Source organism: Ixodes scapularis, unplaced genomic scaffold (assembly GCF_016920785.2).
Source record: "Ixodes scapularis isolate PalLabHiFi unplaced genomic scaffold, ASM1692078v2 PGA_scaffold3__209_contigs__length_174095766, whole genome shotgun sequence".
NCBI classification, from domain to species: Eukaryota; Metazoa; Arthropoda; class Arachnida; order Ixodida; family Ixodidae; genus Ixodes; species Ixodes scapularis.
Genome location: NW_024609868.1, coordinates 16,030,277 through 16,055,099, shown reverse-complemented (window position 1 = coordinate 16,055,099; position 24,823 = coordinate 16,030,277). Strand labels below are relative to the sequence as shown.

General features: G+C 46.2%; 2 protein-coding genes across 6 annotated transcripts; one reads left to right on the top strand and one right to left on the bottom strand.

Moving 5' to 3' along the window:
* The first annotated feature begins 2,552 nt into the window (after positions 1 to 2,552).
* Positions 2,553 to 9,645, top strand: LOC115329565 (probable low affinity copper uptake protein 2). 5 transcript variants are annotated; one of them, XM_040499986.2, is made up of 4 exons: positions 2,553 to 2,794; positions 5,433 to 5,623; positions 7,342 to 7,549; positions 8,317 to 9,645. In XM_040499986.2, exons 2-4 carry the CDS (start codon positions 5,530 to 5,532, stop codon positions 8,510 to 8,512), a joined length of 498 nt encoding a protein of 165 aa, XP_040355920.1. In that variant the 5' UTR covers positions 2,553 to 2,794; positions 5,433 to 5,529; the 3' UTR covers positions 8,513 to 9,645. The 5 variants fall into 5 exon arrangements, with proteins under 5 accessions (XP_040355920.1, XP_029847049.1, XP_029847052.1 ...); XM_029991189.3 differs by having other exon boundaries at positions 5,433 to 5,647; XM_029991192.4 differs by having other exon boundaries at positions 5,428 to 5,623.
* Positions 9,544 to 24,038, bottom strand: LOC115329564 (selenocysteine-specific elongation factor). Its single transcript, XM_029991186.4, has 8 exons — positions 23,758 to 24,038; positions 23,506 to 23,675; positions 23,355 to 23,447; positions 23,075 to 23,260; positions 22,876 to 22,959; positions 18,966 to 19,250; positions 14,852 to 15,236; positions 9,544 to 9,861 (listed from the first exon to the last, which is right to left on the bottom strand). The coding sequence occupies exons 1-8, from the start codon at positions 24,026 to 24,028 to the stop codon at positions 9,656 to 9,658; spliced, it is 1,680 nt and encodes a 559-aa protein (XP_029847046.2). The 5' UTR covers positions 24,029 to 24,038; the 3' UTR covers positions 9,544 to 9,655.
* Between the last annotated feature and the right edge of the window lie 785 nt (positions 24,039 to 24,823).

The window sequence follows — 24,823 nt, the reverse complement described above, 5'->3', positions numbered from 1 at the left end:
CCTACGTGAGCGTGAGCAGTGAGCACAAAAACAAAATCGCCAATGCCAACTCTGGTCACTTAGGCGTTCACTGTAGGAATTGTGGCTGTTCTGCGCGACTGGATAGCTGTGCTGTGTTAGGCAAGAGTAAAAACCAGCTCACCCTAGAAATTATAGAAGCGGAGAACATTGTATGATGGGATGCCCAAAGCGTTAGCACTCCGTCCTTTAAAGGGGTCATGAAACAATTTTCCTACTTCTTCCTCCTTAGCTTTAATCCTCAACTGAAATGCGAATTGTGAAATCACGTCGTCGTGACATTCTTCGGCACCGGTGCGATGACTCCTAGCTTCCACCGTGCTTTTTATGCACACCATAGAACTTGTCATTCCCCAGTGGCGATAAGTTCCGTCAGGGCACTCATTAGCCACGAACGCGAACCCGAATATTCGTCAACGGGTTTATTGTTGACGAGCGGATACGTCCGAGAGCGGATACGTCCGAGTGACGCAGTTCTCGTGTCAAAGGCGTGAGCTGGGCTCGGCTGACGTCAGGTTGGCACCGCTGCTTTGGGAACCGCGGATGTATTATAGTGGAAAGGCTGAGAGCTTTCGAAGGAAAGAAGGGACAAAATAGTCCGCTATATTACCGAAAAGCTGGCTTTTGACTTTCTACCCTCTTTCTTTTGGCCAACTAAACGATATGCGATTAGTAAAGTTGCAATTTAAAATCATTTATCCCAGCCCAAAATTCGTTTCATGGCCCCTTTAACCTTGTCAGTAAGGGAACCGCATTATTTAGACAGAAGGTGTCTTCAACAGTAGGTCAGTATATTCCCTGGTTTATGTATTTTCGTGATCAATTTTTGCAATTATCTTTTGTAATTTTCGTGACTCTCGGACTTTGCAGTGTTATTATTATTCTCCTTTCTTTTCCTTTTCTTTGTCTTCTCTCTTTTCTTGAACTTTTACCTTTCCTTCCTTCACCTTGTCTTTCACTTTTTCTTTATCTTGTGTGTTCGGTTGGCATGCAATTCTATGGAGTTGAAGAAGAAGTTTTACTAAAAAAAAGATGAGTTCATAGTTCAGCGCTGTGTGAGTATTTTCGTGTGTTTGAATTTTTGAGTAACAGTCTACCCTGTGCGCTGGTTCATAATTAAAAACAATATCGTTCGTTTCACCGAACGTCCAGCTGTGAGCCAAAGCTGGGGCGATGGGGCTAATAAAGCTGCACCGTGTGCTTCTCTGCTCACCGGCTAAACGAATCAAGGGAAGGGAATTCGCCGTGATGTCGCTATTTTAATAAGTAGTACGTCTGCATTCCTGTGTCTTCTAGTTTCGACTGCGCTTTTACGGTAAAACGAAATATAGCTAATGAGGGCGAGCAGCCAGAAACGCGATATCGCCTTCGACATTCCGAAAAAAAAAAAAAAAATGTCGAAGCACACGTGCGAAGAGCCATCCAAAAAGTGGACGATGATTGGAACTATTTCACGCTTTTTCGGAAAACAGAATGTGTTCATGGCACGCAAACCGCATGCTATATTCTCATTAAAAGCATGTTCGCCCTTTCCCAACCACAGATACTGTAGCGTAGCTTGCTCTCCGAAAAATTAGCTGGAACTATTTTTTCCCCCTTAAGTTTTGATTTTTTTTTTTTTTTTTTTTGCCCGGGGGGGGTTGCGTTTTCCGGTTGATTTTTGTATTGTTTTTATTTTTTACGACGTTTCAGCTTTAAATGCTTGTACCCCATGTTCGAGAACACAACAGTAGATCGCACAAAATTCGGTGGATGAAAAAAATATTTCCACGCCATGTCATTTTTTTTTAATTAATCAGGCCTTTGGCATTTTATTGTACAGGAATGGCAAAGACGATTGTAAAGACATCAGATTTGCGATTTACGTGCACTTTAATACCCCTGTTTTCACATTTTCAGCTAGTTTTTCGCACAAAACTATTTTTTTTTATTTTATTGACTTTATGGTTATGTCCCAAATAGTGCCAAACGCTTAACCCCTCCCCCTCTCCTTTTCTCCCAGTCAGAACAAAAAAAAACGATGTTTTGCGTCGGCATTTGGCACTTGAAAGACTAAACAAGTTTTTAGAATGTGAAAAAAAAAAAAGAATAAAGAAAGAAAAAAAATATCTACTATGTTAGTACCTTTGACGCGTCGTTTCTTGTATGTCCCTCACCATCATAAGATCCCCCACTCAGTGCTAAAGCGTATTACGTAGAGACAGGGGCGGACGCAGGTATTTCTTGAGGGGGGGGGGGGGGGGGGGGGGGTCAGGTGTTGGTCAGCGTATCATATGTTTAAGACCCCCCCCCCCCCCCTTCCCCGTTTCCACTTCCTAAATTTTTACACACGCAAAATTCAAGAGGGGGGTCAAGACATCCGGACCCCCCCCCCACTGAATCCGCCCCTGCATAGAGAGGGCTCAGGACTTTAAAACAACGAGCTACAAAAGATCTATAAGTTTCAAAGTTCCCGGCTCCTCTCAAAAGGGTAGCGGTCCAATCTGTGCGTTCGATGTCGCAAGTTCTTGTAGTAGCGAACAGATGGCGCCAGCTGCGTGTCGGGTGAGGGAGGGAGCCTGCGCGGTACGTATGTTTCGCCGGTCGCTCGGTCGGCTCTGTTGCCGCCTGAAAGTGAAAACTGGATTGAGTCGGGCTTGTTTTTGTTGTTGCACCGACGCGGCGAACTTTGCTGCCGGCCGCTCCACGGCATTAGTTCCTCGTCCAATCTGCAATCCCAAGCATATTAAGCAGTTCCTGTGCAGCCTGTGAAGAAAATCCCTTCGACCCAGTACAGGTAGGGTGGACTCTTGTTTCGTATCCGTCACCGCTGCGAAGCCCGTTAGCATCAGCCAGCACCAGCAGTTTGAACCAACCTTGGTTTAAACTGTGCAAAGGCGAATCCGCATTGTAAACGTGTGTGGCGCGATTCGTGAAACCTTGTCAGTTCGTCACGCGGTTCTATTTATATATAAAACATCTGTTTTGCCCGAACTGACAGCTGTTTCCGGACTTCGGGGTGGGACGATTTCGAAGTCCTGCAGTTCGCCCGTTGTGGAAATGCGAGTCCACTACAGTTAGTCAGGTCTGGTACGACGTGCTCCTTCAAAATTTACCTCGGTGTTTTGTGGAGGCGTCAGCTCTGTGAGTCAGAAGGATCGCGTCAGTAGCCTCGAGCACACGCCCTGTTTAGTGCTTTCTTTTTGATTGACAAGTTTCAGTCGTGTCGTCACCGCTGGGGTCCCCGTCAAGGCAACGCAACTCGTGCGGGTGACTCATCCTTTCTTTCGTACGCCTTAGCATGCGGGGTCTTCCCGGCTTCGCCGCACTTTGTTGTGTCCGCTTTGGGCGTTTCTAAACCAAATCGGACCGGATCATTCAGGGTGTAAACTGTACGTTGCTTGAAGACTGCTAAGTGCTTATATCCTGTCAGTTTTGCGATGTCGTAAACATATATGGAGGCTTGGCCTGGGTCTTTCGTTGCTACACAGCACTCTGAACGCTCAGTTCAGCCGCTGGAGTAGATGTATTTCGTTGTTTGTGTTACACTTGAGCGCGTGGTGGCAAGAACGCTCGACGGGGAAAAACACCGCAGTTAATTTCAAGCTTACTCTTTAATTTATGCATGTTTTAGCCCGCGGTTTCGGTTAACGAGTGGATATCGTGTTTGCTTGCGTGTCCTTCTTGAGCGTGCGTCGATGATCCTTGACAAGTACGATGTCAGTAAGGGTTTCATTACGCCCGGCATCCTTTTTATGTCATCCTACTTCCATAGCCTCGGGCTTTAAGTTTGTCTTTTTGTTATTTGCGATACACTCTTCCAGTTTTATGATGGTGTTTATCACACCACTTTGAATTATTCGCCTCGTTTACCGTTTTCTATTTCTTCTTTTTTTTTTTACCCAAAAGTTCTTTTTTTGTTTTTTTAATTACACGTTTGAGGTACCGTGAATAAATAAATGAATAATTCTCGCCGCAGGCCTGGAAAAATGCAGGATTCGTTCGTGAGATCCTTGAGAGCGGCTCACGTGTTACGTGAAGGCATATTTAAATGCCCCCCAAAATACGTGACCGTTTTACTCAAAACTCTGTCGCGCTCCGAACCGGCGTCTGCCCAACCCAGCCTTGGAAACATCCGCAGTTCCCGCTTCCTTCGTGCGAGGAAGCCCCGCGGGCGCAGTGCGGAATCAGCTGGAAAGCTTCCCCTCCGCCACCACGACGAAAGTGCTCCTCTTCGAACACGGAAAAGACCGCGAGACGTCCAGCAGTTCCCGCTTGGTTCCTTCCCGGCACCGGCCGATCCGCCTCCCGTCCTGCTGGGGTCGTTGACTCCCCGACGTCTTCCCTCTGGTCCGGTCCTTGACCTCGTTTCGGTACCGCCAGATAAAACTGCGCGTACCGGTTCCGAAGAAAGTTTAGATCGGCTTTCGCTTAGCTGGTGCCCGCTATTGCTGGCCTTGGGCGCTCCCGGCGTTGGATAGGTGGTACGCGTCCCGGCGCGCCGCGGGAACAGTTGGAATCTGGCGCGAAGAAAATGCGCGCTATACGGACCGTATCGCTGCTGGCTCTGCGTGCCGCTGTCTCACCTTGCTTTCCGCTGATGCGAGCGTATGATAGGTTCGAGGTACATGCCTTTGAGATGCAGTCTAGACGCACGCATCACCGATGAAAGGAAGGGCGCACCCTTCATATGATGTACCGTCTACCAATTAGGAACCACTTATGAAAATGCGGGTGTTAATTTGTGGATGATTGAGTCATTTGGCGTGTGAATAGGTAAGAGACTTACGCACAAGGTCAACAAGAACAAGTTTTGGGGGAACAAATTATTTTTCCATGATACCTTTTTTTAAAGCATATTGCAAAAATCTTTTTACGTCTTTTTTTTTTTTTTTTTTTTGCATTATCAGTTGGCGAGACACATTCTGGGCCACTTTTTGCATGAACCCTTTTTAGTGAGAACGTTTTGGGGAAATTTCCCATTTTACCTGCTGAAGAGGTAAACTTCTGACATGACTGAATCAAATGCTGTAGATGCCACTACTCTGGAAGGAAACTAATGGTGGCAGCGCAATATGTTTTCACTCTTCCAAGATTTGTAATAGAAGTATAGGAGGCACTGTCCCACACAGAAAGAGGATGAGAGGTGGGCACATGTCTGTCTGTGCCTTGTCCTCTTACCGTTTTATTTTTTTTTCTGCCAGAAGTGTACTTATGCCAGCAGATTCCTTATGAATAAAAGGTGTTTTTTTCCATTTGCAACAGATAGGTTTTATAGTGTAGCCATTGGCTAGAAATTCTAATCTTGTAGGCATTGGTTGTTAGCCCCAAATGGAATGATCCTGTTTGGGCATGATTTATTGCTGACTTTTTGCATTAGATTTGATCTGACTCTCCATATGTTATGTATTCTAACTGAGACATCTTTAGTGCAGTACCGGCGCCTGCTGTGCCTGGCCATTCTGTCAGGGACATTTATGAAAGCCAGTTGTTCGGAGCCAATCCTGCGTGCGAGCACCTGAACAACTTAAGATGGAGGTGATGATGGGGCACCACTCCTACTTCGAGTTCACAACCCACGTGGAGAACCTCCTCTTCAAGGGACTCACATCCTCCTCTCTTGGAGGTGAGAGCCTCCCCGCCAGCAATGGTAAATGCTAAGTGTGGCCTTAATGCTCAAATCGTGTCACTAACCTACGTAAACAATGAACGCCGAAAACTTGCGACTTGGGGGCATATAAATGCACGTGAGAACTGCTATCTCTTGTCCAAATGCTGCCTGTGTGCGCATGGAAGTTTTCTGTTCAGACCACATGTCACCGGCTTTGCTAACAGTCTCGCTTTCTGTCTGTCCATTGGCAACACCCTGCAATATCAAACTGGCTTCAGACAGCATGTTTGTGTGCCTCATGGGCTACCTAGCAACCTTTTTGAGTAGCCTGTTCTAGTTTTCCTTCTGTCATTGCCAAGTCCTCATCTCCCAAGACCAGGCATGGCCCAAGGGTTCAGAGCTTGGCAGTTTGCATTTATTTTTTTATTAACTTTATATGGGGTCTGCATAGAGCACAACTATAATCAATGACAAGTTCAGAACACTGAACAGACTCGACATACTCGAAGGAATGGGATTGGACTCCAAGGGTGTCCAAACCATTTTGGAATCAAGCACCTGTGTCCATTGCCATGGCAGGCATGAGGGTGTGGCTCTGCAAAATGCCTTGTTGGCAGGAGAACATGTGCAATCTTGCACCTTCCAAAAGCACATACTTGCACACCTGCCCCTTTCAACACCACACGACTTTTAAGATTATAGTTCTAAAAACAAGGGAAAAAAAAATTAAAATAACCTTGCCATAGTTTTTTTTTTTTTTTAAGATTTAGACAAGTCTTTTTTTTTTTTAGTTCAGGTACCAGAATGACTCAACACTTATGTATTTTGAAGAAATGCATAAGTTCATACCAGGCATATCACACCTCCTGTGGGCAGATAGGCTTCTTCATAAACAGAGTGTTTATGTAAATGGTCATGCAAACTCTGCTAGATCTTTACACTTGACTGGGACCATAAGCAACCGCAGCACATCGCAAAAGCGTGGCGTTTTCGACACTCCGGAAAGAAATCCCAAGGCGGCATGCTGGTAAATGTGGCTATCTTCCAGCAGCTAAAATCCCCACAAAAGGGATTTTCTGGTCACATGAATGGCTTCATGCGCACGGGAACTTGTAAAGAAATCTCCGCGTCAACTATTTTTTGCTACATGTCAAGGCTATCGTAGCTCTCGCAGTGCTACAGCTCAGCTCTGCTGCGAGAGCATGTGGCTTCGTCTTGCGTCTCACTCATGCGCGCTTTCGTGTGAAAGAGACGTCAAACAAAGCGACGTGCTCGTGCCACTAGGTTTGACAGCGTTGGAGCACTGTGGAAGCTAACAGCATTGACCATGCAGCGCAGAATAACCAATGCCGAGACAGGCAAATGGCTGCCGTAAGTCTGTCCTCGCCTAGATTATTTAGGTCCGCTTTTGCACACAGAAAGAGGGTGAACAGTCTTGAAATGTATAAGTGAAATTAACCACTTTTGTGTACTTCAAAAAATGGCATTTAAAGTTGATTCTGAGAAAGATTGCTTTAAGCAAGAATGAACAAAAACAACCGGCAACGCTTCCATCTGATGAGCGGAATTTGCTGGAATGCTGGGTACTTCCTGCCCTCTGATCAGGTCGTGTGACCAGAAAGTCCCTCTTGCAGGGATTTTAGCCATCGGGTGGGATACCTGCATCCACCAGCAAACCGCCCTTAGTATTTAGCCCCTGCATGAATACCGCTTAACCAGAAGCCTTGCCGCAGGGCTGCTCGGCCTGTGCCTGGGCGTGGCTGCCTTCTCGGTGCTGTACGAGTCCATCACGGCCTCCCGCCACTACCTGGTGGAGGTGCAGAAGCAGACGCCCCAGAGCACCTGGGAGCCCCGCAGCGAGCGCAGCCGCCTCGAGTGCGCTCCAGGCGAGTCCCAGGTCGACCTCCTCTACGGCACCATGGATGCACACCGCTGGACGAGGCAAGTACACTTTGCCGCACAAGTTTGATGGCGCATGATGAAGCTTTTGCTGGATGAGGCCAGTGCACTGCCATGCATTTAGCTTTCCAGTGATGAATGATGTAGATCGTATATCATATGTGATGTAGGCTTTGGAGAATAAAGCAAGTGCACTCTGTTGAATGCCTAGCTGTTCTCTGGAGCATGATGTAGATCTTACATTGTACATGATTGAGCTTTTGCTGGATGAGGCCAGTGCACTCTGCTTTGAATCAAGCTTTTCAGTGATAAATGTAGATTTTAGGTCATACGGGATGTAGCTTTTGGACTGTGTATGGTGTAGGGAGAAAAAGTATGCCATGTAGCAATGGCAAGTCTTTGTCTGACAATTTCTGTGCAGGGTGGACAACTGAATATTCAAAAGTTTTCCCCGATGCACGACGTCAAGTTCTACTGATGATAGTAAAAAAAATAGTGGTAACATTAGCAGCCATATTATTTGTTTACTAGGAGCAGGAGAAGAGTGAGTGATTCAGGGTGTTCTGCTAGGGAAGTGAAAGAATATAAGGAGTGATCACTAGGCATTGTGGCTTATTGTTGCAGCAATAACACAACAGGGACATAACCCTGCTCTAATATTCCCCCTGAAAGCCCTTTGTGATATGAGAATGCAGTGGTACTTTGCTGTGAATAGACTAATACTGACATGTGGCACAGCCTATGCCGAACAAGGTAACTTCTGCCCTTGCATCAAAATCGGCCATACAACAATGACTCCATCCTTACAGGCTCAAGTTTCACATGGTGCAGACACTTCTGCATGGACTGCAAGTAACCATGGGATTCTTCATCATGCTTATCATAATGCGCTACAATGGCTGGATTGCCATCACAGTGCTCGTGGCCTCTGGTCTGGCACACTACTGCCTAGGCTTGCTGCTGCTGGGGAAACCCCTGGGCATGCCATCTTCTGTGCCCCGCTGACCAGGACTTCCAGAGATGGAGGGAAGCATTTCTCCCGTCCACAAAGTGCCTCAGACCACCTGTGTGCCTCTGCACGATCAAACGAAGTTGCAACATCGATGACGGCAATCTCAACTAGCCTCCTTACAGCTGGAACTACTTGGTGTTCATTGATCAACCTAACCGTGGTTCCGAAAGTGCTCTCATCTGCGCTAGTGGTGTGGCTTGCTTTCCTGCCTTGCAAGGACAAAGCTCAGGCCGACAATTTTTCGTTCCTTACATCACCGCCCTGCCAGTGGAGAATGGTCTCGGATTGCGGTTGCTATGGTGAATCTGTCTAAAGTGTTCTTTCCCAGAGTCAACTGCTCTTGTCACGCTGAAGTGGACGGCACTCGTTTGATCGATGACAGTGGGCCAATCTTTGTCGCCAACTTTTGTTCGGTGATAATTTTTGATGCGCGAGATTGGAAAGGACATTCTAGTGACGTGAAGTGACTGGCAGCGCCATGTTAAGTTACACAGGCTTGTACTATTTCAGGACAGCTGCTGAATACATTTGTCAGGGTAGTACCATGGCAATTGATCAACTTTGATAACAAATTTTTACGTCGGGAGGGCTAGTACGTGTGACAACATAGTGCAGCTATGCCAATGATTGATCAGTGGACAACTGTGTGTGTGTGTGGTTTGTACAATTCCTGTTTGGGTACAATGCTCGAAATGGTATACCAAGTTTGCTGTTTTGACGAGCAAGAAAGACGTCTTTTTTGGTGTGAATTTCTGTCCCCACTTTTTGTTGCCTTTTCAGCATTTTTTTTTTTAAATTCATATCTGTGAGGATCATCTAGCTGCTTGTGTTTTTATTGAACAAGTGGAACGTTGTTTATTGGCTACAATGCTACAATGTGTACCAGGTATGCTGTTCTTCACGTGAAAGAGCGGCTGTCCGTGTACACCTTATGTTTAAGTTCTTTCGTTTTTAAGTATGCTGTTCTGGCAAGCGGAAAAAAGTCCTTTATGTGTGCTATTTTACATGTTGCTTTTTTTCTTTGTTACACAGCTCTCCACATTTCTATTCATACCTGTGACAAACAAAAGAAACCTAATCTGGCTGCTTGAGTGTTTTATTAAACAAGTGGAAAGATATTTACAAAGCAGACATTGTCATGGTTCTGGTGCTGACAGTGGCTGATGAGCTGCAAGTTTACCTTGGACTATCTTCTTCTTTGGGTCAAAAATGTACTTTTTGAACTCCAGGGTGACTGCAATGGGGCTGCGTTCCTCTGGGGGATGGTCCCCCTGGGGTGCTTGAGCCTTCTTTCCTCGCCCCACCAGTGGAAATTGGGAGCGCAGACGCTCCGATGGCTCATCTGCAGGGGATAAAGCGGCTGTCAAAAAAGCTGCCCAGAATTTTTTGCACCCCTCTTGGCTATATTGTTGACATCATTTATCCCACTGAGTGCTGTTATTTCAGCGCATATCCTCCGAATTTAGTACTGAAGTTGTATTGCTAGAACGAACAGCCAATATCTGCAATGGTTAAGGTGGCAATATCTAGGGGAAGTAGAACAAATGATAAAATAGGAGTTGCTAACCAAAAATGTGCTAAAGAAAAACTTCCAAGTGCTTGGAAATGACAGACACAAATGCAGCATGTCTTTCATCAAACTGCTTCAGAATGGCAAAGTGGAGTAAGCCCAGGACAGCAAGTGATGGTATGTACTATCGGGGCAAAATAAAATGCAAACAGAGGAGTGGGTGGCTCGCGGTACAGGCTGCGCCGCCTGGAAGTGAGCCTAGGGGCGAGGGTGCATGGCCTACTTTGATGTGTTAACGGCCTTCGCTCTGTGCTCCCCAAGCTTCGGCATTGCGCCTCTTAGTGCGCTCAAAACTATCACCGCTATCTTTGCTCGCTCGGTGCGAGGAAGCTCACCGTTAGTAGCAGCTGAAGCGCGTGCTCAACCAGCGTGAGCGTCCTCTTGAACTGCTACTAGCGGCCAGCTTCCTCGCGCCGAGCGAGCAAAGATAGTGGTGATAGCTCTCGGTGCACTAAGAGGCGTAATGCCAAAGCTTGGGGAGTGCCAAGTGAAGGGCGTAAACACATCGGAGTAGGCCACACACCCTCACCCCTAGGCTTGCATCCAGGCGGCGCGGCTTGTACCGCGAGCCACATGCTCCTCTTTTCGCATTTCATTTTCTTGATAGTACCTATGTGAACTGTTCAATAATTCATATGTACTTCCAGATTGCTTGTAAGCAGCTACAACCAATGACACCTCGCAGATGGGGCAATTTACTTTGTCTACACCAAACAGAGGGTAGCATTTCTAGAATTGCGAAACCAGAACCAATCCCACACTGAACATTTTGCAAACTTGGCGAGGTTAGCCTTCTTTAGCGTTTTGCACAAAATGAAACCAAAGTTCGGAAAGAAAAGAAAGCACACACGGAAATTAAAAATGAACTGATGCCACCTGATGGATACCTAACGGAAGAGTTGAGTCTCACAGCGTCGGTCAAGTCGGTCCTGCAAACAGTGTGCTTCCTGGAGAAAATAGAGGTGGACATCCTATAGGTCTCTGCTTAGGTGAATAATTTTTGGGTATAATTTGGTCGCTAATGACTTTTCAGTAATTAACTTTTGAATTAGTAAGCTTAAAGGCAGATAATTGGAAACTTTCTGGGCACCGAGGGAAGTCGCTAGATCTGGCCACCTTCGAAGGGTATAAGTCGCATGCTGTATTTTGCGGCGTTCTAAAGAAACTTTTCGGTCGCACTTCTAGGCTTTGGCATCCTATCGAAATGCACACTTTCGCCCGCATTCCTCTCCGTGGTCAAAGCGAGCAACTAATGTGCCCCTTCATATTCTAACCTGAGCAGAGGTGAAACCAAAAACAAGACCTTGTTCTAGGAATGTCATTTCATTTTGTCGGCAAGTGCCACACTTCCTTCTCCTACAAGGGAGGCAATGCACTAGTTGCGCGCTTTGGCCACGGAAAGCAGGACCACTGGTGCAGAGGTGCACTCCAAACAGTTCTTACAGAGAGCTCCAAAATGTTTGAAATGCCTTATACTTTCGTAAAGTGGCCCGATTTAGTGGTTTTTGATGATGCCCAGGAATAGTTTAATTAAAGCCATGCCTTTAAATTTACCAATTCAGAGAATGTGGACTAGGGGAAAAAAATTTTTTTTACAGCGGAGCTGGCTAGTTTTTTTAGTATAGTTTTCGATACCAAACAAATATTGACACATTACTACACAAAACTCTGGACAGCTACCATTATTTACGAGCGACAGCGGCAACCAGACATAGATGGCAGCAACTTTTCCAGGTTTTCCGTCAAGGTGCGCGATGGTCCGGTGGGCGTCGTCGTGTATGTCCCCCCCGCGACGCCCAAGAGGAAAGAGGGACATTGAAGCATTCATGATGGACGTCTTCGGCTGGGTCTTGCTCAGCGAAGACATGTCTGCCGTAGTGATGGGTGACTTTATTGTTGACATTGCACGCCAGGAACGAACCTACGGTGCCCCACCAGTAGCGTAGCCAGAAAATATTGGGGGGGGTTTTCAAAGTGCTGGTGCAATTGCAAACACAATAAAAAAAAAAAATAGATATACTACATATATTTTAATAAAGTAAAATTTCGGGAGGTGTTCAAACACCTGAACACCTCCCTGGCTATGCGCTTGGTGCCCACGACCAGGCATCGGACGTGTATAGACCTCGTCTTCACGAAGAATGTGCACGTTGCCAGCATACACCCTGTGGCAGTGTGCCACAGCGATCACAAGACCATGGTCACTGTGGTTGCAAAATAAATAATAACCTTGGATCATTACTATGTATACATCTGATTCTTTAATCATTTAAATAACCAATTACCCCATCACACCTTAATCCTTACATTTATAAATACTTCATTCCCACCATAGTACAGCTTTGCTGGCCTTCCTTCACCAAAAAGAAAAGGCTGACTTTTTTTTTTTTTAGATAATTAAAATTTTTACAATTTATAGGGCTTGATCTCTTTTTCATACGTCAGGTTTTTTTATATAGCTTGTCTTCTAAGCTCTGGATGCAATGCATGTGCAAAATATACCCATGTTCTTGCATGCACGTGGGGCATCGCAACAGACTTAAAAGAGCCTAGTAAAGTAGGCTAATTCACACCTTTTCAAGCACTGAGTGCAATGAACAATGGTGATGTGTACAAGAACTCTTTCATTGAAAAATAAAAAGCTTGCAAAAACAGCATTTTCAAAATGCTAACAAAAGGTTTTAAAGTTTTCATATGCATAAAAAAATATACATGCTTATTAAACCTTGATAGTTGCATTCTCCAAGCTTATGAATGCCAAATTTGGTTGTCATAAAACAATATTATAGACAAAAACTCTTCTGCGCCAAATGCGAAGATGCCTCGAAATTGCAAAACGAGATAAACGTGTTTGAATATTACCATAGATGCGTACTAGCACTCCTTAGTGGTGGGAAAAATATTTTTTTCTTATTTCTGCACCAATTTGAAGCTACAAAAGGTTGCAATGAAGAGAAGGCTACTTCACAATTCAAGGAACTGCGCACATGAACATGGCTTATACCATATTTACTCGAGTAATAGCCGCACAATTTATGAACAAGGCCCTTGCATCTACTTTCCCACAGAACACATATACAGCCAACCATTGCGTTGCGCATAAATAACATAGCAAATAACCAGATCGAGAACATGATTCTCCATACAAATGCAATCTTCACAGATGGTATCTTTGCACGAAAGACGTCATCTCTGTCCTGTAAACAGCTGGAATCATGCTGTCGATCGCAGTGATTGGCAATCTGCATGTTCCGCAGAAAAGCAAATCCTCGGGTTTTCTTCATAAATAGTGCGGCTATTACTCGAGTAAATACGGTATTTCTGCCTTTCTGGGTCGCCAAGAGGTCTTCAAATGCGAATTGGAAGACCAGTCGCTATTTTTTATACATAAAATATGAGGATTTAAGGATAATAGAACACTAAAATCCAATATCACATTTTTTGCAAGATAACATAACTATACCAAGCATGATTAATTCTTGCAAATAGGCCCATCAGTAGAAGCCAACACAATGTCAGCTTCCTTTTGTGTGACACATACTTTTCACAGAAACGAATTGGCCGGCATTCCATGGAACACCCTGTACATGCTTCCTTTTACATTGTGTAAGCATTGGTAATCATTTTTTTAAAATTCAAAACAAGTCACTACTCCTTAAAATATTTTTTACAGAATTCGAAATTCTGCATGGAAGTTGGGCAACACTACCCTAATATCTCCTGAGATGCTCCACCTTCGGAAGATAACCCACCTTTATTTTTGGCTTGATTTGCTATTTTTTTCTTAAAAACTTAAATTGAAAAAAAAAACAAGATAGCCCACTTTTAGTAATCATAGCGTTCAGATTAATGATGACCTCGGTGTAAATGCAGCTAGTTAGCTATGGTTAAATATAAGTGAACATTTCTGACTGGGAAGTACAGTCGTCTTTGCTTCATTGACCCTCACCGCGATAACAAGTTTGGCAGGGGTGCATGAGCTAAAACTAGCACTTTTTCAACTTTTCTTGACTGCATATCAAGAGTTAGCCCACTCGTAATTTTCACCAATTCGCTCTTGATTTTAGGTGGGCTATCTCTCAGTACATTATGGGTATTCGCAAGTTAAACTTTCTCAAATTTCCTGAAAGATCGAAAGTTCGCACAAACCTCAGATTTGACAGAAGTCCGCGACATCCCTACCGGACGTTTAAAAATGAGATGCGCAGGAAGAAGCAGTTGAAGTTTGGACTTGGAAACCCAAAAAGCATAATTTCTGGACTATACATCGCAGGGAAAACTTTTGTTTAAAAAAGTATGGCTTTCCTTACATCAAAAGTTTAATACACGGCGCACCTTGACAAATGCCTGCTTTATTATCTCGCAAAGAAGCTCCTAACATGCATAAATCTTTATTACCATACTCTGCCTCTCTCAAAATCTGTCGCATGTCGTCGTAATGAACAAGCTAGGAAGGAAAAAGAACCTTGTACAGTCTGCACCTGTAAATCGTTTGCACTTCGTAGAATATAAAGTTGATACGTAGCCGTTGACAGAGCAAGGCATCTCTTTCGAATGCCCGGCCTCCAGCAAGTGCTTTCTGCCTTCTATCGTGCTTTTGACACAGGTGTCAGAACGTTAAAAGTAGGAAGCTCGCTCTGGAGGTAGAATTAAAGCTCATCCCCGCCGTCCTCCCACTGTCAATGACCACAGCTCCTCTTGGCACTGCTATGTTATCTTAACGACAGAACATTGAAAACCTGGGGGCGCCGTCCGCACTTACCCCTGAGGGAGACCCGGACCTTCCCGCTCTGCCCGAAGGGTCCCCCCAGCGTGCCCCGCTCGCCAGTGTCCAGCCGCACCCAGAGGCCCTCGAAGCTGGCCAGGTCGGTGTCCTTCTTGAAGAGCGATCGAACCACCAGCTCGGACTCTCCGAGCATTCGGTCAACCACCCCCGCCCTCGACTTGCGCTTGTACACCGGGAGATCTGCAAAGGCGCCGCGCTGGCGCGTGTCCGTGAAGCAGCGTAGCACACGACCGTGGAAGGCCAGCCGGCAGGCACGGCCCTGCGCGTCCATGTCCAGCTTGGAGCCAATGAGCAGCATGTTCGGTCCCAAAATGGCCGCCTGTTCCAGCTCCAGGAGGACAAGGGTCTCCCTGGCAGGTTCCTGCAAGGGGAGGATGAACCGCTCTTTTTTCGTTCCGTTTCCAGCGGCGCTTCAAGGGCTGTCCAAACTGGACACATTTTCTGCAGTCACAGCATTCGGTGACGTGGAGGTTTCCCTCTGGCTCCAGTTCGCTTTGGGACGTTTTTTTTCCAAAGAAAAAAATGCTCTCTGCTTCTGTCCCTGGACAGAAAAACGGAGCGTGCTCGTCACAAGGGTACAGGCAGCCACTCGCGAGCATGCTGGCTGTCCTCAAGGTCTCCACTTTGGCTGTCAGTCTCCAACTTCCCGAAAACAAGAAAGGGAAGGAGACGACAGCAAAGAGGCGAGGAGGAAAGCCGTGCTGCCTTTAGGGTTGATGTCCTCACTGGAAACGTATGCAAATGCCGCAATGTTCGAGGCTCTTGAGAAGTGTGCATGCTATTTTGGTTGTGCACGGCATTTGCGGTGTCCTCTTTGCACAGTCCTTAACCAGCGTCCCTAGATAGCAAGGCCATAGAGCTGAATTTTCTCGGAGGCACATTCGCTGGGGCCAACAGTCGTGCAATTTGGGGGGGATAACTGCGCCTGAGGATGCCAAGCAGGGCATGGGAGTAGTGTGGATGCATAAATAGAAGATGAATTGTATAATTATTTATTTATCTATACATAGTGCCGCGCGCGCAGCTGGCCAAGTAGGCGGCGCGCGCGTGGCCTAACGGTTATCGTGCCTCCCTCCCACGCGAAAAGCCAGGGTTCAATTTCTGGGAGCAATGCATCTTTTGTTTATTCCTACAATTTAGTGTTCTGGTAAATTCGAGACTCCTGTTGCTTGTTCGAGGTACAAATGTTCTCCGCCTCGAACCTTCTCCGCCGATTATTCCAGGAGCCCACGCATGTACATAAGGGGCTCCGCGTGGCGAACCGCAGTCAGTCTCGCCCAAGCGTTTGATCCTGCCGCTACACGGCCATCGACGCACGCGACGCTCTAGTGTTATCCTTTGTTTTACTTTTGTTTTGGGCCAAGTTCGCCCCATTAAACGTTCAGTTTGTTTCAGTTTTCGTCGCTTCATTAACCGTCATTCGTGACAGTTAATGAAGCATGCCTACCAACAGCCAGCAGCTGTTACAAGAATATTTGAAGAAGTATGAATATGAAAGAAATTAAAAGAAAAAGGTATTTGACAGATTGTATAACTAATTATCTATTTACCTATACATTGCACCTACCAACAGCTGAGAGCTGTTACAAGAACAATTGAAGAAGACTGAAAATGAAAGAAATTAAAAGAAAAAGGTATTTCATAATTTAATGTGCAATGAAACTGATGAAATAAATATTATGTATGATAATTCGGGAATGTGAAACATTTACAAGGAATGCCCCGCGTCGAGCAATCAGCTCAATATGTTGATTGTTGCAATTCTTCCTAGAAAAACAGTGCACACGCTCCTTGTCTTTTAGGTGCATTTTAGCAAGTCTCGTAACCAACAGGCTCAACTATCCATCTCGTCGTCTCAGGTTTCTCTTTGTGTAACCTTGCCCGATTCATATTTTACACACATCACTTCCTATACTCCATCTCACAAACATCTGTAGCACTGAAAAAGGCACGGGCACAAGCGCGTGGCTTACGAAGTGCCTTCTATGCACGACTTCTCCACAACCAAAAGATACTGCCGAGCAAGGCCCACACACCTGGTTTATTTTTACTGCGGGCATTTGTGAAATGGAGTGTATAGTTTCTTTATTGAATGCACTACATCTCTTAAAGGTGCACTAAAGACGTTCCTGAGATTGTTTGTTCCTGGTGATAACTCATTCTGCGGGATCTTAGCATCCCAGAAATCTAAAAGTTATGCTCATGCGACGTCTATTTCCCTACAAAAAATGTGATTGAAGTTTGTGCCTCGCACCTTTCTGAGCGAAAAATCTGGGGAAAAGAATTCAGCGGCAGCGACAGCGACTGCGGCGTGACAACGGGCGTGCAACAGCCAGTGACAAGCCACCTCTCTCGGAAAGGCAGTTGCGATTGGCTGATGTGTGCCTGTCGTCACGGCGTCGGTGCCTCCGCTGAATTTCATGCTCCAGATTTTTCTGCTCAGAAAGGGGCGTGGCACGAATTTCAATCACATTTTAGTAGGGAAATAGACGTCGCACGAGCATAATTTTTCGATTTCTGGGATGCTTGGAGCCAGCAAGATAAGTTATCCCCAAAAACCGACAATCTGAGAAAAGTCTTTGGTGCACCTTTAAATATAGAGGCAAATGGGGCCTAAAAGTGTGAAAATTGCACCATCAACTAGTTGCAATAAGACTTTTCCTGGAATTGCATTACAGCATGATGCTTTGCAACTGTTGTGGACGAGAGCGTAGCCAAAGAAGGGCATGTCATTGACAATCTAATCCAATTACAAGTGATCCAATTGAGAAGTTGCGGAAAGCATACTTCGCAATCCAACATTGCTGAGCGAAAGCTACGGTCCCCAGATGTCAATTGGATCGACGGTGCGAAGCACACGACAACACCCAGGAGGAAAGTACTCCAGTGGTGTGTTGTAGCGGCCTCGCTCCGCTGCTCCAATTAGACCCCGTCCTGCGCTAAAAGTTATGCCGACATGAATTAGTCATGTCTCATTAATACAGACTCCGTTAATATGGACATCTTGCTATATAGAAAACATTTTTGTGGACGAACCGGGGAAATATGCGCATTTTAAAGCGATAGCTTTAAAGGACACATGCAAAGGAAAAAAACATTTTTTTTAGACAGCTTAGATGGAAAAAGGATGTCATAAAACGATTTTACAACGAAGAAAAAAAAATTTTAGAGCTATATTTACGGCGCTATACGAATTTGTAGTTGGCGCTCGCGGGAGCCGCCGCTGGTCACATGGTAGGCCCGCGCGCCGCCGCGCTGCGTCGCCGCCGCGCTGCGTCGCCGCCGCACGTTGAGCGTTGTGCGAACGCTGCTTCAACGCGTTTCTCCACGCCGCCGTCGCCGCCGCCGCACAAGTTTGTCTGCTTCGGGGCGCCGCCGCCGTCGTCTGACCGGCGCACAGGTCTATCACGTCTGCTTGCGCTTTTTCAGGAGTTTCCTTTGGGCTCTAAAAGTTACTTATTCATCTCAGTTTTTTGTTATACTTCAAACAAAGATGAATAAGTTACCTTTAGAGGCCATAGGAAGCTTCCGAAAGAACGCAAGCACCACGTGATAAGTAAAGACCAGTCACGTGATAAATACGGACCACTTTTCCGCGGTGCCCGCGGGCACCAACTACAAATTCGTTTTGCGCCCTAAGTATAGCTCTAAAAATTTTTTTTCTTCGTTGTAAAATTGTTTTATGGCGTCCTTTTTCCATCTAAGCCGTTTAAAAAAAATGTTTTTTTCCTTTGCATGTGTCCTTTAAGGAGTTTGTGTCGCAGAAAAGCCGGCGTCGGTGTCGGTGGGACAAGAAAATCCCGATTGGTCGATCAGTAATTCAGTTGCCTTAAAGAGAAAACTCTAACAATTTTAGGCGGAGCGGGATCGAATTCACAACCCTTTGGTTGCGACCCAGACACGCTACCGACAACGCCATGCAGACACGCTTGCGGAGATTTATATTTATCTATCGCGTACCACCCTTTAAGGCGAAGCTTAAGCGTCCTCCCACATTTTTTTTCTCTTTATCAAGGACAACGGAACGGAGGTGTCCATATTAATCGAGACACCACTGCATAGACTATGTAGGCTCGAAACGGGCATCCACCTCTGCTGCTTCTTGCTTGTGTCCGAGGAGCTCCGCGTCCCAGCGCAGGTCTTCTTCCGGCTTCCCTGCGGGCCTGCTGAGGAAGGTGGCCTTTGCCATGATGGTGGTGTGCAAGAAGGTCACGTGGAACTTTGCACCAGACAGGCAGGGCCCCTTGAAGTGGCCAATGCCGCTCACGCTGGCCAGGACAGACAGGGTGGGGCCCAGGTGGCCGGGGCTGCACACTACACCTCGTTCCAGGAGACCGGCCTCCAGCTGAGTGACGCACACCCCGACGCGGTCGCCCTGCGAGACGAGGAGGCGTAAAGTAAGCGGCCAAAAGGCGCTGCGAGAAGCAGTCAATGGCCAAAAGCCATTGAGGAAAGGGAGTGCTCCCCCTTTGCAGCATAGTCATTGGATATATGATACACGGTCATACAGAGAAATAAATCGCATTTGCAGCAAATCTAGATGATGCACTGACTGAATATTACAAAAAATATGATGGAAGATTCGAGCATGCTCACTTCAAAGAGCGATTGGATCTATCATTTTTCTAATGGGGTACTAGGAGCTTCGTATGAAAGACTACATGTTACTTCAGAAAACAGTCTCTTGCTTCCGGTATGTAGTGAGAAATGGAAGCAGCAAGGCAGTATGTTGCAGAACATAACCAATTTTAACCCGATGGCATTTAGGGGTTCACATCGCAGAAAATCCGGCTTCGGCGGGACCAAAAAATTTTATAATGCAACACGCGCAGCCACTTGTAATGTCACACGTGATGTCAAGCATGTCCCGACCCTATCGACTTTCCAAATTGAGCAAGAAATATTCCTGCGAAATTTAGCGGAAAATTTTTCTTTAAATTTAGCGGGTCGGTAGGGTCACGACATCACAGCCATGTGTGACGTCACACGTCACGGGACACGTGATGCTACCGACTAGACCACGCACACATGCTTGGGAATGAACGCGGGTTTATATGAGAAGGCTTCACAAACGGGGCTTGATAACGTTATCCTGTTCCACCCTTAAAGGCAAAGCTTAAGCATCAGTGTTTTTGCCACCTTGGAGTTTGAAAACAAGAGTCAAAAGTGACAAAAAATAAATAAATAAAAACATAAACTGTATTGTTTAATTCATGTTGTTAATGGGGCGCGCTCTTTAGTGTGCCGTGGAGACAACCAACAGGCCAATGCACAGAGCTTGAGGCACCGTGCGCTATACGTCGTGAAGTGAGTCCAGTTCCAACCTCCAGCCTGCTTGTACATCTCATTTCTTCGCTAGGTGGGTCCGCCTGATCCAGGACCACCAACGTTCCTTTGGCGCACACGAGGGACCACGTAAGCCTTCTCTCACCTCTAGCAGGTCTTCATAAACTCTGCCTTTCCCTGTCTTCTCCTTTCAGCAATTATCTTTAAAGGGACACTGACACCCCTCAAAAAGAATTTTAATTTTTTGACAGGTGATACATTACAGTGTTGGAAGACCACTAATTAATATTTAGCAACAGAGTCACATACCGTAAAATCCCGAGAGATGCCCCACCTCCGATAGATAGCCCACCCCTATTCGTGGCTTGATTTGCTATACTTTTTTTAAACACCAAAAGATAGCCCACTTCTAGTAATAGTAGTGTTGGGGTCAATGTTAGCCTCGGCGTAAATGCGGCTAGTTAGCTATTGCGGGATATAAGAAAACGTTGCTCACTGGGAAGTACAGTCATCTTTGCTTCGTTGCTCCTCGCCACCGTAACAAGCTTAGAAGGGACACAACCTAAAAATAGCAATTCTTTAACTTTTCTTGCTTGTACACCGAAAGTTAGCCCACTCCGTATTTTCACCCGATTTGCCCTTGATGTTATGTGGGGTATCTCTCGGGATATTATGGTATATTTTTAATAAAGCCAAAAAACGCAACTGCTCGAAACCAAAACCGAAACCTGCGCACGGAGGTTGGGGAAGTGGAGAGGAGAGAGTGAGTGGCGGAAGTCGCAAGGCTACGATTTTCCTCCAGCAAAAGCATTCCCGGGTCGAAGTCTCGCAGCACCACGCATTGGCCACATTCGCACCTAGTAAAGAAATCGTACGCGTGCATATTCAACTCGAAGTACGCACTTCGTGCTTGACGCTTGCGCGAGCGATGTCTTCAGCCACGAGAAGGGTGCGACGGGTCAGTGACGTCCTTGTGCAAATCGGCTTGGTGGTCAGGCGTGTCATACGGGATGAATACCAAGTCTTCTGATCGGTCCAAAATTTCTCTTTCAAAGAAGACAGAATTCGCCGGTAATGCCAGCGACAGTTCTGAAGTAGAGGTCCCATGCCCGTCGTCCACTGTTATCGCCGGCCCCGCGAGTCCCACGATACGCGAAACAATACCATGTTGAGAATTTCGCAGTGAACGCACAAAATGCTTCCGGTACTCTGTGCAATTTTTTTTTTTAAATCAACCTGTTTGCAGCTTTTTAGAAGTCACAAAAAATGGGTTTCATATTTTTTTTTTTTTCTATTTTTAATATCGAGTGTGTGCCTTCAATGACTAATAACTGATTAAATTTGGTGGTTGTGTCGAAACCTCAGAAAACAGCCATGACCACGGGAAAGAGAGTGAGCGCGACTCAAACCGGCCAGTTCTTGATCGGCGGTTTTCGAGCAAAAAGAAACTGAATTTTGAGCCGCAGATTCTGTTCTGGGTAGTTGGGCTCTCATATGTCACTTTTTTTTTTGTTTATTATTTTTGTTTATTGGAACTTTTGAAAATACAGGATTGTCATGGTGCTGAGGCAAAAGGTGACAATAAGTCACCTGACTAGGCCCCTAGCACCCAGACTGCACGTACAACTAAAAACCTCGGCGAGCATAAATACCCTGTCAGTGTCCCTCTAAAGGGACCTGCAAGAACTTTTTGACTGGTTTTTAATTTGCACGAACCTGAGCGCACTGAACGTAGTAACTTAATAAAACTTTTGTTGTCTCCAATTTCGCTTTATTTTAAACGTATTAGGCAAACTAAAATTACAAAAACAAGCAAAAAATAACCTCCTTCATGACGTCCTTGGTCGCTTGAGTGGCCGTTAACTAGAGGAGGGGTAGTGAGCTCAGCGAGCGCTCACGGCTGCCGCACTCCGTGTCAATGGCTACCGAGGGCGCCACTAAAGCATGCTCTGGATAGGCTGTATGAAGCGGGCAGCCAGGGCGGCTCGCATTGCATTTGCTGTGCGATCAAACACTCATTCGGCATGACACTTCATTGGCCACAAACGACAGCAAATACGGTGTAGAGATCAGTTCAGAACGGGAGCCACTTCGTGCTGCCATGCCACCAAATGGCCAAACCGCGAGCCAAAGCTGCTCGCCGAAGGCCTTCGGAACGCTCAGAACCGGTCAGATCCACCAGTTCATTTGACCGCAGCGCCGCCGCATATATCCAGGACCTTTCTACGCTTGCCGCTCGTCGGTGCCTGATCCCACTACCTACACCTTTGTAGTATGCGACGCCTTTTCCACCGCTTGGTGGCGGGTATGTGGACGGGTCATTTCTTGTTTCCGTACTTTCTAAAGTGGGTTTGTTTCTTTTCTGATCTAAAATACTGAACAAAAACTACTTTTATTCAAAATAGAAACGGTTCACGCTACTTATTTTGTGTATTTCGACTAAAAAGTAGCTTTTAGCAGCTCTGACCAGCAGTAAGCGCAGAACCAAAAACTTCACATTTTGAGCATTTTCGGCACCGTGGGTCGCCCCATAGGTGGAGGAGGTTTCTGCATGAATCGGTTAAAATATGACGCACTGATATTTAGCTACTCTCTCTGTGCCCGCTGGCTAGCCCGAGAGACGTGGAAACCACAAAAAAGGTGGACGGTTAAATATGATTCCAGGGCCCCTTTAATCACAACGAAAAAACGATCAAAGAATCAAAGTGACACACCTGAATGGCCTTGTTGACTGGCTTGCGAAACACTTGGATGCTCTTCACCTTCTTTGTCACCCGGAGGGAAGGTATCTCTATCACCTGTCAAACACAAATACCGTTGCATTGTAGCCATAGTCAGATCTGAAGCACAAACCGTGCAAGAAAGAGCAGAATTAGTCGCAGCTCGCGACACGATCGAGTGTATAGTACTCACATCGTTGAGAGATACACTGCCTTCAAGAACTGTGCCTGTGAGAACTGTGCCTTGGCCACGGATGGAGAAGCAGTGGTCGACGGACAGCACCAATGGTCCCTGTGGCTGGCGCTCTGGAATGTAGGCAGCTTTGGCCAGGGCATCCAGTAGGTGGGTCAGCCCCATGGGCTCCTTGATGCCCCCATCCTGATTACAGCACAAGCATAAGGGCAATGAGCTTTCAAATGAACTCTACGCCGAAATGAATGTTTAATTCAGCATGTAAACAGGTTATACCTACCTCCGCGCCGCCACCGGGCTTTGCCGCAACCGAAACAATGGCTGAATTCGCGAACTTAGTCTTCTCCAAGGTTTTTCGCAGTTTCTTGGTCATCTGTGATAGGAAAGTACGACTGAAGTGTCTCGGTATGCGTAAAAACGGGTCTGCTCACCTTTTCTACACTTTCAGCTCTTTTACTCTCGGGAAGGAGGTCCACCTTGTTCAACACCAACAGCATATGGTCGCAAGTTATTTCGCCGATCACCAAGCACTCGGCCGTTTGAGTCTGGATTCCCTTGGTAATGTCGATGACAAGCATCATCATGTCAATAATCTGGGCACCTGCACCAATGCAGACGCTCTCCTTTGCACACGCACTTAAGCTTTTTCTTCGGAATGCATGTTTTAAGATGCCCTAGCTCACCCCCGATGATTGTCTTGATGAGTGAGGCGTGCCCGGGGCAGTCAACCAGCGTGAACTGTAGGTGCTCATAGCTGCTTCGGATGTGCTCGGGAGCGCTCACCTGAAATGACGAGAAGCCTAGGTCTATCGTTATGCCCCGCTCCTGACTCTGTGGGTTCTTGTCGAACGAGGCAGTGCTCGCAATGGTGCTGACTGCCTTCGCCAACGACGTTTTGCCGCTATCGACATGGCCCAAAACACCGACATTAAGATTCAAGATAGAGGCCGCCATTTCTGTTTTTACGAGTAGATGGACAAACGAATAAACGAATAAACCTTATCGCCTAAAATTGGGTGGCGTGTCGCGCCACATAGTGAGTGTAGTTTGATGTGGACAAATGAATAAACCTGATCGCCTAAAATTAGGTGGCGTGTTGCGCCACCTTACAGCAGCAACAAAACTGAAGCGAGCCCCGGAAGTGACATACATACAGGAAAACGAAAAATACAGAAGTATTCCATACTAGACCCCCATAACCACGGGGGAAATGAAGAGGCAAATAAAAGGACTGAAAAATAGAAAGGCAACCGGTATGGACGATATTCCGAACGAGTTCCTGTGAGGCAGTAGACACAAAAGAAATACCGAAAGTGTGGAAACAGGCAATAGTAAAGCTCCTATATAAAGGGAAACAAGCGGTCCCAAAAGACCTCAATGTCTGTCAACCAATCGCAATAATCAGCAATGTCTGCAAATTCTTTGCAAGCATAATAAACCACAGGCTACAAATCGTGTATGAAAAAAAAAAACAGCGTTTTCGTAGAAGCTCAAAATGACTTTCGGCAAAACAGAAGAACAAGTGATAACCTATTTACGTTAACCCAAGCCATAGAAATGCAAAACATTCAAAACTCCCAGCTGCTCCTGGCATTGCTATACATATGGCGTCGATTCTTGGTCGGTATCCAAGCGCTCTAAGGCACAGAGAAACGGCACTGCGGCGTGCCAAGGAAGCTTTGAGCACGGCGCCAGACTGACGAAACTTGCTTTCGACGAGTTGAGCCTTTTCCCTGCGACACTGCGCTT

Excerpts from the sequence above, each read along its gene's own strand:
- LOC115329564 (XM_029991186.4), bottom strand. The coding sequence starts at position 24,028 with ATGGCGGCCTCTATCTTGAATCTTAATGTCGGTGTTTTGGGCCATGTC. Across the intron at positions 23,261-23,354 it reads AGCCCGGTGGCGGCGCGGAG|GATGGGGGCATCAAGGAGCC; the intron begins GTAGGTATAACC and ends TGCTGTAATCAG. Across the intron at positions 9,862-14,851 it reads GGTCCGGGTCTCCCTCAGGG|ATGAGCCATCGGAGCGTCTG; the intron begins GTAAGTGCGGAC and ends TATCCCCTGCAG.
- LOC115329565 (XM_029991189.3), top strand. The coding sequence starts at position 5,530 with ATGGAGGTGATGATGGGGCACCACTCCTACTTCGAGTTCACAACCCAC. Across the intron at positions 5,648-7,341 it reads GAGCCTCCCCGCCAGCAATG|GGCTGCTCGGCCTGTGCCTG; the intron begins GTAAATGCTAAG and ends GCCTTGCCGCAG. Across the intron at positions 7,550-8,316 it reads GATGCACACCGCTGGACGAG|GCTCAAGTTTCACATGGTGC; the intron begins GCAAGTACACTT and ends CCATCCTTACAG.